This window comes from Neofelis nebulosa, chromosome 6 (genome assembly GCF_028018385.1).
Source record: "Neofelis nebulosa isolate mNeoNeb1 chromosome 6, mNeoNeb1.pri, whole genome shotgun sequence".
NCBI classification, from domain to species: Eukaryota; Metazoa; Chordata; class Mammalia; order Carnivora; family Felidae; genus Neofelis; species Neofelis nebulosa.
In genome coordinates, this window is record NC_080787.1 from 108,842,168 (window position 1) to 108,855,323 (window position 13,156).

Sequence of the window (13,156 nt, forward strand, 5' to 3'; positions counted from 1 at the left end):
GAAGGGCTGTTTTGTGACCCAGTATGTGATCTATGTTGGAGAATGTTCCATGTGCACTCGAGAAGAAAGTATATTCTGTTGCTTTGGGATGCAGAGTTCTAAATATATCTGTCAAGTCCATCTGATCCAATGTATCATTCAGGGTCCTTGTTTCTTTATTGACTGTGTGTCTAGATGATCTATCCATTTCTGTAAGTGGGGTGTTAAAGTCCCCTGCAATGACCACATTCTTATCAATAAGGTTGCTTATGTTTATGAGTAATTGTTTTATATATCTGGGGGCTCTGGTATTCGGCGCATAGACATTTATAATTGTTAGCTCTTCCTGATGGATAGACCCTGTAATTATTCTATAATGCCCTTCTTCATCTCTTGTTACAGCCTTTAATTTAAAGTCTAGTTTGTCTGATATAAGTATGGCTACTCCAGCTTTCTTTTGGCTTCCAGTAGCATGATAAATAGTTCTCCATCCCCTCACTCTCAATCTAAAGGTGTCCTCAGATCTAAAATGAGTCTCTTGTAGACAGCAAATAGATGGGTCTTGTTTTTTTATCCATTCTGATACCCTATGTCTTTTGGTTGGCGCATTTAATCCATTTACATTCAGTGTTATTATAGAAAGATACGGGTTTAGAGTCATTGTGATGTCTGTATGTTTTATGCTTGTAGCGATGTCTCTGGTACTTTGTCTCACAGGATCCCCCTTAGGATCTCTTGTAGGGCTGGTTTAGTGGTGGTGAATTCCTTCAGTTTTTGTTTGTTTGGGAAGACCTTTATCTCTCCTTCTATTCTAAATGACAGACTTGCTGGATAAAGGATTCTTGGCTGCATATTTTTTCTGTTTAGCACACTGAAGATATCATGCCAAGCCTTTCTGGCCTGCCAGGTTTCAAAAGAGAGATCAGTCACGAGTCTTATAGGTCTCCCTTTATATGTGAGGGCACGTTTATCCCTTGCTGCTTTCAGAATTTTCTCTTTATCCTTGTATTTTGCCAGTTTCACTATGATATGTCGTGCAGAAGATCGATTCGAGTTACATCTGAAGGGAGTTCTCTGTGCCTCTTGGATTTCAATGCCTTTTTCCTTCCCCGGTTCAGGGAAGTTCTCAGCTATAATTTCTTCAAGTACCCCTTCAGTACTTTTCCCTCTCTGTTCCTCCTCTGGGATACCAATTATGCATATATTATTTCTTTTTAGTGTATCACTTAGTTCTCTAATTTTCCCCTCATACTCCTGGATTTTTTTATCTCTCTTTCTCTCAGCTTCCTCTTTTTCCATAACTTTATCTTCTAGTTCACCTATTCTCTCCTCTGCCTCTTCAATCCGAGCTGTCGTGGTTTGCATTTTGTTTTGCATTTCGTTTAAAGCGCTTTTCAGCTCCTTGTGACTGTTCCTTAGTCCCTTGATCTCTGTAGCAAGAGATTCTCTGCTGTCCTCTATACTGTTTTCAAGCCCAGCGATTAATTTTATGACTATTATTCTAAATTCACTTTCTGTTATATTATTTAAATCCTTTTTGATCAGTTCATTAGCTGTTGTTATTTCCTGGAGATTCTTCTGAGGGGAATTCTTCCATTTGGTCATTTTGGATAGTCCCTGGAGTGGTGAGGACCTGCAGGGCACTTCCCCCGTGCTGTGGTGTATAACTGGAGATGGTGGGCGGGGCCGCAGTCAGACCTGATGTCTGCCCCCAGCCCACTGCTGGGGCCACAGTCAGACTGGTGTGTGCCTTCTCTTCCCCTCTCCTAGGGGCGGGATTCCCTGTGGGGTGGCGTGGCCCGTCTGGGCTACTTGCACACTGCCAGGCTTGTGGTGCTGGGGATCCGGCGTATTAGCTGGGGTGGGTAGGCAAGGTGCACGGGGGCAGGAGGGGCAGGCTTAGCTCGCTTCTCCTTAGGTGATCCACTTCAGGAGGGGCCCTGTGGCAGTGAGGGAGTCAGATCCGCTGCCGGAGGTTTGGCTCCGCAGGAGCACAGAGTTGGGTGTTTGCGCAGAGTGAGCAAGTTCCCTGGCAGGAACTGGTTCCCTTTGGGATTTTGGCTGGGGGATGGGCGGGGGAGATGGCGCTGGCGACCGCCTTTGTTCCCCACCAAACTGAGCTCTGTTGTCCGGGGGCTCAGCAGCTCTCCCTCCCTTTGTCCTCCAGCCTTCCCGCTTTCTGAGAAGAGCTGTTAACTTATGACCTCCCAGACGCTAAGTCGCGCTTGCTGTCGGAACACAGTCCGTCAGGCCCCTCCGCTTTTGCCAGCCAACCTCGGGGGCTCTGCTTGGCCGGCGAGCCGCCCCTCCGCCCCGGCTCCCTCCCGCCAGTCCGTGGAGCGCGCACCGCCTCACCGCCCTTCCTACCCTCTTCCGTGGGCCTCTCGTCTGCGCTTGGCTCCGGAGACTCCGTTCTGCTAATCCTCTGGCGGTTTTCTGGGTTATTTAGGCAGGTGTAGGTGGAATCTAAGTGATCAGCAGGACTCGCGGTGAGCCCAGCGTCCTCCTACGCCGCCATCTTCCTGCTATCCTTCCTATTTCATTCATACTAGGCATCAAAAACAAACAAAAAATCTTAGTAACTTTCACTAGGGAAGCGAAAGACCTTTACAGTGAAAACTACAAGACTTTGCTGAAAGAAATCAAAGACATAAGCAAACAGAAAGACAGCTCATGTTTGTGGATTCGAAGAATTAATTTCATTAAATATCCATACAACCCAAAGCTATTGCACTCCAGTTCAACTTCTCCCTCTGCCCAGAATACTTGCCTTCACTCCATCATGTGTTATCCCTGAAGGCACTTCCTGGTCTGCATGCAAATCTCAGTCTGTTTCCTGTAAGATCAAAAGCAACACACAGATGCTCACTCTCACCTTTCCTGTGGTACTAGAAGTCTTAACTAGAGTCATTAGTCAAGAAGTAGAAATAAAAGGCATCCAAGTCATAAAAGCAGAAGTTAAATAGTCACTCTTTACAGAAGATAGGATTTTATAAAGAGAACATCCTAAAGAATCAATCATAAAAGTGTTGAGACTAATCAACAATCAGTAAAGTTACAGGATACAAAATCAATATACAGAAATCAGTTTAATTCCTTTACAGTAAAAATAAAACATTTGAAAAATAAAGAAATAAGGAAAAATATCTCATAGTAGTATCAAAAACAATAAAATCTTAGTAAATTTAACCAGGGAAATAAAAGACCTGTACAATGAAAAGTACAAGACTTTGCTGAAAGAAATCAAAGAAGACATAAACAAATGGAAAGACATCTTGTGTTTCTGGATAAGAATTAATTTCATTAAAGGTCCATACTACCCACAGGCAGCTACATTTTCAACATAATATTCATCAAAATAGCAAAAACATGTGTCACAGAAATAAACAATCCTAAAATTTATGTTTCAATGTTTAACTGTGATATGTGTAGTTTAGACCTATTCATGTTTATCTTACTTATTAGTTGAGCTTCATGGATGTGTAAATTACTATTTTTCATCAAAATTGAGAAGTTCTTGGCCACAATTACTCCGAAGATTTTTTTCTGCTCTTTTTCTCTCCTTCTGTTACATATGTTGCTATGCTTGATATATTCTACAGTTCCCTGAGGCTATGTTCAGTTTTCTTCATTCTTTGTTTTTCTGTTCATTTCATTCTTTTCTCTATTGATCTGTCCTCATGTTCCATGATTCTTTTTTTATCTGTCAGGTCAAACTTGTAGTTTAGATCTAGTGACTCACAAATGAATGTATTTTTTTATAGCTGTTTTCTTTGCTAATCCAGCATGTGGGTCCATTCAGAGACAGTTTTTATTAATTGCTCTTTTTTTTTTACTGAATATTTGTTACACTTTCCTATTTTTTGGAACATGGTACTTTTTGTGGAAAATGGAAATTTTTTGATAATACATTCTCTGGATTTTGATCTTGTTCAAGAAGTGGTTGTTCTGCTTTTTTGTATTGTTTTATTTTTTATTTATTTATTTATTTATTTATATAGTGATTTACTAGAGTGAATTCTTATGAATTAGAATGTTTATCCTTTATGTCTATTCTGTTTAAACCACAAACTTACTGGACAGAGTGCGGAGCCCATGAAAAACAGGTCACAAAACTGTACTTGAAGAGCGAACCCCAGGACCCATCATTCCCCCTGATACAATGCTATGAAGTCCTTGCCAACAGTGACTAAACTGAGGGGGATAATGGCAGATAAATGGTGGTTGGAGCATATCATGAGTATTACACTTGTGTCAAGCATATAGTAGAATTGGAGAAAGTGTGGGGCACGTAGGTGGCTCAGTCGGTTAAGCTCCCAACTTCAGCTCAGGTCATGATCTCGTGGTTCGTGAGTTTGAGCCCCGCACTGGCCTCTGTGCTGAAAGCTCAGAACCTGGAGCCTGCTTCAGATTCTGTCTCCCTCTCTCTCTGCTCCTCCCCCACTCACACTCTGTCTCTTTCCCAAAAATAAATATTTAAAAAATCAAAAAAAAAAAAAAAGAATTGGGGAAAGTGCTTAATCCTTCAAAGCTTTGTATTTACTCCTTGTAGATATGGATTTCTCCTCTCAACTTCTCAGTTGTTCACATACACATATTCTCATTTCTGTTTGATAAGAAACAACACAAAGACTTAAGACACCAATAGTAGTGCCATTGATGTAGAAACAACTTAATAATTATACTCCTTATCTATGGGAATTAGAGAATCATGAGTGGGACAACAAATAAATACATCCATATTTTCTGGTATAATTCAAAAGCAGAGACTTTGATCCCTGCCCAATAGGTCTGAATAGCACCCAGCTGCTTGAACCATTTACCATCCATTACTTGTGGGAAACGTATCGATGATTTTCACTAGATTATTGGATAATCTACTGCTCAATATCAGCCTAATCCCTCCCTCTCAATGAGTTCCTGATTATAGGAGCTTTGCTAACTGTTGAATCCTTAAATCTCCTCCTGGAAAATTTAGTCTTTATCTGTGTCCTTCTCCATCAGCAGCAACAGAATTATTCCTCCCACTAGCTTTTATTTCAGAAGTTAACTCTTCATTTCGAAGAACTAGTATAGTGAGTTTATTCTTTACTGAGAGTGAAAATCTTTTCCTTTCTCCATTCTAGGTTCTTTGGATGGTCTAATAAATAAAATGACATAAAACAGAATAACAGGAGACAAATTTAATTATATATGTATGGGAGCCCCGCAAAGGCATACAGAGTCCAAAACAATATGACAATTGAGGCTTATATACCATCCTAAGAAGGATGGGGTAAAAGAGTAGGGAATTCAAAAAGGGGGAAGACAATTCACAGGAAGTTGAGAAGAGCTCACTTTTGGTTAACAGATGTTTGTCCTGCCATGTGGTTGGAGTTTTTCAGAAATAAAAAGTTATATGTGGGAGTAGCTCTCTTCATGATAAAGGCACCCTCATCTAGATTCTTTTAAGAACTTAAGGAAAATATAAAAAGGATTCTGTGTCTGCTCATTCTTAATTGCCTTCAGCTAAAAAAAATTCATATGCAAAATTGGTACTTTTAGAGGTGACATAGTATGCTTCCTTTCTCCTGTCTGAACTGTACAAATCAAAAAAAATTTCTAATGTTTATTTATTTTTGAGAGAGAGAGAGAGAGAGAGAGAGAGAGAGAGAGAGAGAGAGCATGAGTGGGGGAGGGGCAGAGAGAGATGGAGACACAGAATCTGAAGCAGGCTCCAGGCTCTGAGCTGTCAACCCAGAGCCCAACGCGGGGCTCGGACCCACGAACTATGAGATCATGACCTGGGCTGAAGTTGGATGCTTAGCTGACTGAGCCACCCAGGCGCCCCTGAACTGTACTATTTATGCAGTTTCAGATATTTGGCAATGTTCTAAACACTAGGCTAATTGTATGTAAGCCATCAGTTCTTATGTATGAAACAAAAATATACTGCAACTCTTTGCTTAGACTTTCAATAAACTGAACCACTATATTATTTTAAATATTTATTTAGAGATTTAGGAACATATACTAAAAGAAAGATATAATTTGCCATGATAGTAATTATACTAGGATCTAATATAAGCAGAATATATGATGATATAATTATGTTTACTTTATGAAATGATCAAGATGTTACAGGCTCATAGTTCTAGTTTTGGTCCCAAGATATGGAATTGACTACTCTTAGGGAGCCACTGCTTCTTAACACTGGGGGTTAATATTAGAACCAATGGGTATGGAGGTATAAATTGGGTTGTTTATTTGAACACAAGAGGGCAAAGAAGAGATGCCTTAAATAACTCTAGTGACAGAATAACTTATCTCCTCTCTGTTCCTCCATCCTTGCCTGTCTGGTCCCCGACTTCCTTCCTTAGATGTGAATTTATGTTGATGATTGCAACTAATTTTCAGCTTTCATAAGTCTCCTTTGTAAATAGACACTATCAATCCCAGTTTTTCCAGTAACAGTGTGACTATAAAAATATATTTCTAAACAATCACTTATTTCCCTTTTTCCTTTAATGACTCTTGGCGCAGGCTTCCTGGAATTGCTTTTGAATTGTGTGAGTCTGAAGTTCTTCTTTTGTCAGCCTTCCAATGACCAACTATTATGGGAAATAGAAAAAAAGTACACTTCAGAGTCATCTGGAAGTACCCCCAAGTCAACTAAAACCTCAGAGTTCATAAGTATCAAAATAAGATTTTCTCATAAGGCTACTGACTGATAATTATGAAAGGCAAAATATATCCGTCAATGATGAGTCACAAAGTTTAATTTGCACTATCTACATATGATCCATAATTTGAATGTTTTCTTTCACACTTTGTGCCGTTGTTCACATGGTCATTATTGACAATTTAACTGCTCACACGCAATTTATCAGGCATCCTGGAATACATTCATGTCTGTTAGCTCATACTTGTACCTTCTCAATTACTCTAAACAAGTTGCAAGTTAGGAAATAAAACAAAGTTTAAATTACAAGTTACCAAAAACCTTATGAATAGATAACTCATACCCAGAAAGTATATAAAGAAAACTTCTATAAACATGCTAAAAGCTAAAATATTGTACTTCAGTTCCAGGGATGAAAAACCCAGCTGTATATGGAGTGGCAAGAGACAAATGTTTCTAAAGCCTATTCAAGTCAAGTTTGTATATTCATTTTTACTGTTTATATAGATATACATATATATTATGTATGATTTCTGATTAAGAGCATTTTTTTGCAATTATATAATTAGTTTTTAATTATTTTTCCTGTGGTTACAAAAATGGAGCACACACACATAAAATTAAGACCCATCCCATGAACAACTGGCTCCTGGCATTGGACCAAACTCCACACATCTCAGATCCAGGATAGTAGCTTTGAGAGCCTGCTGGTTATCAGTGTTTGTGGAGAAAACAAGAAATCAATTTCTTCTCTTAGTATATGACCAACAACTGAAGATACAGAAGGGAAGATAACATAAAATTTTACTAAATTTCTTTCAAATATTTTTTTCTGTCTTAGCAGGGAACTGAAATATGGAAGACATAGACTCATTTTTATTCAAATTTAAAGGATATTATTTTCTCCGCCCAGGACTTGATATAGGCTTTCTAGAAACATTAAATGATTTTGAAATCAGAGAAGATGATGTCTTCATAGTCACATACCCCAAATCTGGTGAGTTCTGTATTCTAATAGCTAATGTAAGAATAAAATGATAACTTTTTATAATATGGTAACTCAGTCTTTTTACCAATATTATATAGAGACATATACACTTAATCTATTAGATAGTATAGAGTTAAATGAATTTTGTATCCTATGAAATAATGTCTTTTATAGTGTAGCTATAACTTTTTTTTTTTGGTCAAGGAAATGGAAAAAATGTTGAAGTAGATAAATTGAAGATGGCCTGTCAAACACTAAATTGCTGAAGTGGGCTGGAAAACAATGTAGGAATATTTACCATTTAGGTAGCTGCTTCAGACATCATCAAGATAAAAAACTTCTGCACAGTGAAGGAAACAATCAGCAAAACTAAAAGGCAACCAACAGAATGGGAGAAGATATTTGCAAATGACATATCAGATAAAGGGTTAGTATCCAAAATCTATAAAGAATTTATCAAATTCAACACCCAAAAAAACAAATAATCTAGTGAAGAGATGGGCAAAAGACATGAATAGACACTTCTCCAAAGAAGACATCCAGATGGCCAACTGACACATGATAAGATGCTCAATATCACTCATCATCAGGGAAATACAAATCAAAACCACAATGAGGTACCACCTCACATCGGTCAAAGTGGCTAACATTAACAACTCAGACAACAACAGTTGTTGGCAAGGATGCGGAGAAAGAGGATCTTTTTTGCACTGCTGGTAGGAATGCAAACTGGTGCAGCCACTCTGGAAAACAGTATGGAGGATCCTCAAAAAATTGAAAATAGAACTACCCCATGACCCAGCAATAGCGCTACTAGGTATTTATCCAAAGGATACAGGTATGCTGTTTCGAAGGGGCACATGCACCCCCATGTTTATAGCAGCACTATCAACAATAGCCAAAGTATGGAAAGAGCCCAAATGTCCACTGATGGATAAATGGATAAAGAAGATGTGGTATATACATACAATGGAGTATTACTCGGCAATCAAAAAGAATGAAATCTTGCCATTTGCAACTATGTGGATGGAACTAGAGGGTATTATGCTAAGAGAAATTAGTCAGTCAGAGAAAGACAAATATCATGTGATTTCACTCATATGAGGACTTAAACACACAGAACAGATGAACACAAGGGAAGGGAAGCAAAAGTAATATAAAAATAGGATGGGGGAAAAAAAAAAAAAAAAAAAAAAAATTAAAAAAAAAAATTATTAAAAAAAAAAGGGGCGCCTGGGTGGCGCAGTCGGTTAAGCGTCCGACTTCAGCCAGGTCACGATCTCGCGGTCCGTGAGTTCGAGCCCCGCGTCAGGCTCTGGGCTGATGGCTCGGAGCCTGGAGCCTGTTTCCGATTCTGTGTCTCCCTCTTTCTCTGCCCCTCCCCCGTTCATGCTCTGTCTCTCTCTGTCCCAAAAATAAATAAAAAACGTTGAAAAAAAAATTAAAAAAAAAAAATTATTAAAAAAAAAATAGGATGGGGGACAAACCATAAGAGACTTTTTAAAAAATTTTTTAAACACTTATTTCTTTTTCTTTTTCTTTTTTTTAATATATGAAATTTATTGTCAAATTGGTTTCCATACAACACCCAGTGCTCATCCCAAAAGATGCCCTCTTCAATGCCCATCACCTACCCTCCTCTCCCTCCCACCCCCCATCAACCCTCAGTTTGTTTTCAGTTTTTAAGAGTTCATAAGAGACTCTTAAATATGGAGAACAAACAGGGGATTGCTGGAGGGGTTGTTGGAGGGGGGATGGGATAAATGGGTAAGGGGCATTAAGGAGTCCACCCCTGAAATCATTGTTGCACTATAAGCTAACTAACTTGGATGTAAATTAAATAAATTAAAATATTTTAAAAAGTAATGTTGGGAAATATGGATCACTATATGCAGAAAATACAGCTGTATCCCTAACACCACATAAAAGAGTGAACCCCAAGTGTACTAAGACAGTAATATTAAAGATAAAACTATATAATGATTTATATTATAAAAACAGAAGAAAATCACTGTGACTTAGGAATGGTAAAAAAAACTTATTAAACAAATGTCCAAAGAAGAAAATACAGGTGTCTTTCTGGGGTTAAGGTGCTGGAATAGTAGGAGGACCCATGGTTGCCTCATTTTTTGAACACAGCTAGATAAATATCAAATTATTCTGAATACCCAGGAAATTGTTCTGAGGACTGAGTGAACAAATTGTACAAAAGGGGGAGAAAAGAGGCCACATCATGTAAGGTAGGAGATGTGGAGACACGATTTGGGCAAGAAAAGTACTGCTGCTACTGCAGAGGGGAGGGAACCCTGATCAGGGAGAGAGAGAGAGAGAGAGAGAGAGAGAGGAGGGAGAAGGGCAGGGTGCAGGGCATTGCACAAGAAAACACTTCCCCAAAGCCACTGACAGGCAAAATGAGATGAGCTGATTATCACAAGTTTTTATAAGGTGCAGAGCTCAAAGTCTAAAGTTGCAGAAGTCCTCATCATCACCAGGGTGGATCCTGGTAGGTGTAGAATTACTCCTGTGGAGAAGAAAGGCAGAGGCCCAGAAGAGGGAAAGCTTGGTGTGAGGATCCCCCAGATTTTACTGGGAGAGACAGTTACCCTTCATGGAGTACATTTGAGAGGCGGTGCTGCCTTTCAGGAGACAAAAGAGCCTGCAGGTGTGATTGCATTGCTCTTTCACTAAAATGTAAGCAGGGACAGTTGTTGAGGATGGCTTCTTGATGTGCTTTACCATACACTCCAAGCCCCTGTGGCTTTGTGAAACTGCCCTTCTGGAACAAACCAGCACCAGCCCGGTGTGAGACCCTCCCCCAGAGGATCAGCAGGGATCCACACTGCACCTGGTACCTAAAATTTAGAGCTTTAAAACCCAGTCCCTGCATGAAATAAAACACAGAGCACTGCACTGCTGGGTGGGTAGATGGCTGAGACATAGACAGGATGAAGGCAGAGATTTGAGGGATGTCTGGGACAATGAAGGGAGATAGCTTGCTCTTCTGTGAGGGCTTCTGGAACAGCTTTGGGCATGAATTTCCCTCTCCAGGGAGGATAGAGCTAGCTGAAGCAATTTTTGTCCCCACTCATCAATGAGCAGCACAGCACCTGCAGTGGAAGCTTGAGCTGCTTACACAAAGACCAACTGCCTGAAGCCTGCAGGTGCTTCTGTATGAGGGCAAGTGTGCCTGAGAGCCAGAGTGGCAGCAGACCTCTTCCCCAGAAGACCAGCACAAATCCCCATATGCACCAAATCTACCCATTATAGAGTGCTGCAAAGCTTCAGATCTAGTGGAAATTGGAGCTAGCCTCTTTTAACAAGCAGACCAAAACATATCTACTTAAAACTCTCTACACACTGGACAAGATCGAAACACTCACACTTCAGGTAAACTGAAATTCTGCAGATGAATGACCTGAGGGAAAAAGCAGTCAAAATACAACAGCAGAGTGCACACAGTATACAGCAGAAACATTTCTTGAAATGCCAGTCCTTGGTCACTATATGACCTCTTATTTACAAAACAATTACTCTCAGGAGCAAGAAAGATAAGTGGCTTTTCTAAGTTACAGAAGACAGATACCTAGACAAAATGCCAACACAGAGGAATTCATCTCAAAAGAAAGAACAAGTGAAAGTCATGGCGGCCAAAGATCTAATCGAAACAGATATAAATAATATGGCTGATCCAGAATTTAAAACAATAATCATAAGAATACTGGGCTTGAGAAAAGCATAGAAAGCACCAGGGAGTCCCTTACTGCAGAGATAAAAGACCTACAAACTGGTCAAGCTGAAATACAAACTGCTATAACCAAGATGTGAAACTGATTGGATGTAATGACCATAGGAAGGAAGAAGCAGAGGAATTAATATGTGATATAGAAGATAACTATGGGAAATAATGAAGCTGAGAAGAAGAGGAAAAGGAAAATATTGGATTATAAATGTAGACATAAGAAACCCAGGGACTCTACAATGTGTAAGGAGTCTCAGAAGAAGAAGAAGAAGAAGAGAGAAAAGGGGGCAGAAGTTTTATTTGAGCAAATTATAGCTGAAACTTCCCTAATCTAGACAAGGAAACAGACATCCAAATCCAGGAGGCATAGAGAACTCCCAGAAAAATCAAAAAAAGCAGCCCAACACCAAGACATATCATACTAAAATTTGCAAAATACAATGATAAGAAAGCAATCCTAAAAGAAACAAGGGAAAAGAAATCCCTATCTTACAAGATAAATAAGGATAGCAGCAGACTTAGCCACAGAAAGTTGGCAGGCCAGAAGGGAGTGGCATGATATAGTCAAAGTGCTGAATGGGAAAAAATATGCAGCCAAGAATATTCTATTCATCAAGGTTATCATTCAGAATAGAAAGAGAGATAAAGAGTTTCCCAACAAAATCTCAAAGAGTTCATGACCACTAAACCAGCTCTGCAAGAAATATTAAAGGTGACTCTTTGAGTAATTAAGAAAGACCAAAAACAACAAAGACTGAAAGGAACAGAGAAAATCTCCAGAAAAAACAAGTAATAAAATGGATGAAATTCATATCTATTAATAATCACTCTAAATTTAAATTGACTAAGTCCTCCAATCAAAAGAAATAGGGTGTTCAAATGGGTAAAAACAAAACAAAACAAAACAAGACCTATCTATATGCTGCCTACAAGAGACTCATTTAAGACGTAAGACATCTGCAGATGAAAGTGGGGGGAAGGAAAACCATTTATCATGCAAGCCAATGTCAAAAGAAAGCCAGAGTAGCAATATTTATATCAGAAAAACTAGATTTTCAACCAAGACTGTAACAAGAGATGAAGAAGGGTTCTAGGTCCCAATTAAGAAGTCTATCCAATGAGGACATCTAACAATTTTAAATATTGATGCCTCCAACTTGAGAGCACTCAAGTATACAAAACAATGAATAACAAGCGTAAAGGAACTCATTGACAATAATACAATAATGGTAGGGGGTTTTAATACTCTACTTATATCAATGGACATATCATCTATGCAGAAAATCAAGAAGGAAACAATGGCTTTGAATGACATACTGGGCTGGATGGATTTAACAGATATATTCAGAACATTTCACCCTAAAGAAGTAGAGTACACATTCTTTTCAAGTGCAAGTGGGACAATCTCCAGAATAGATCACATACTAGATCACAAATCAGTCTTCAACAAGTACAAAAAGATTGAGATCATAATATGCATAATATCAGACAATACTATGAAACTTGAGGCCAACCACAAGAAAAAATTTGGAAAGACCTCAAATTCATTGAGGTTAAAGGTAATCCTACTAAAGCATTAATGGGTCAGCCAGTACATTAAAGAAGAAATTGGAAAAAATACATGGAAGCCAATGAAAATGAAAACACAAAGGACTAAATTTGGGGTGCAGCAAAAGCATACATAAGAAGGGATATATAACAAGAACCTCAATATATAAATACATCCAGCAACCATGAAAAATCTCAAATATTCAACCTAAGTTTATACCTAATGGAGCTGGAAAAAGGA

The 13,156-nt window shown here is 38.9% G+C and overlaps 1 protein-coding gene across 5 annotated transcripts in view; it reads left to right on the forward strand.

Moving 5' to 3' along the window:
- The window catches only part of LOC131514739 (amine sulfotransferase-like), a 39,901-nt gene that overhangs the window by 8,055 nt on the left and 18,690 nt on the right, over window positions 1-13,156 (forward strand). For 3 of the 5 annotated variants that reach the window (XM_058735045.1, XM_058735046.1, XM_058735044.1), the window contains one exon: window positions 7,482-7,637. In XM_058735045.1, the coding sequence (XP_058591028.1) occupies window positions 7,496-7,637 (142 nt within the window). In that variant the 5' untranslated portion in view covers window positions 7,482-7,495. The remainder of the gene's footprint in view (window positions 1-7,481; window positions 7,638-13,156) is intronic. The other 2 variants (XM_058735048.1, XM_058735047.1) reach the window with 1 other exon arrangement.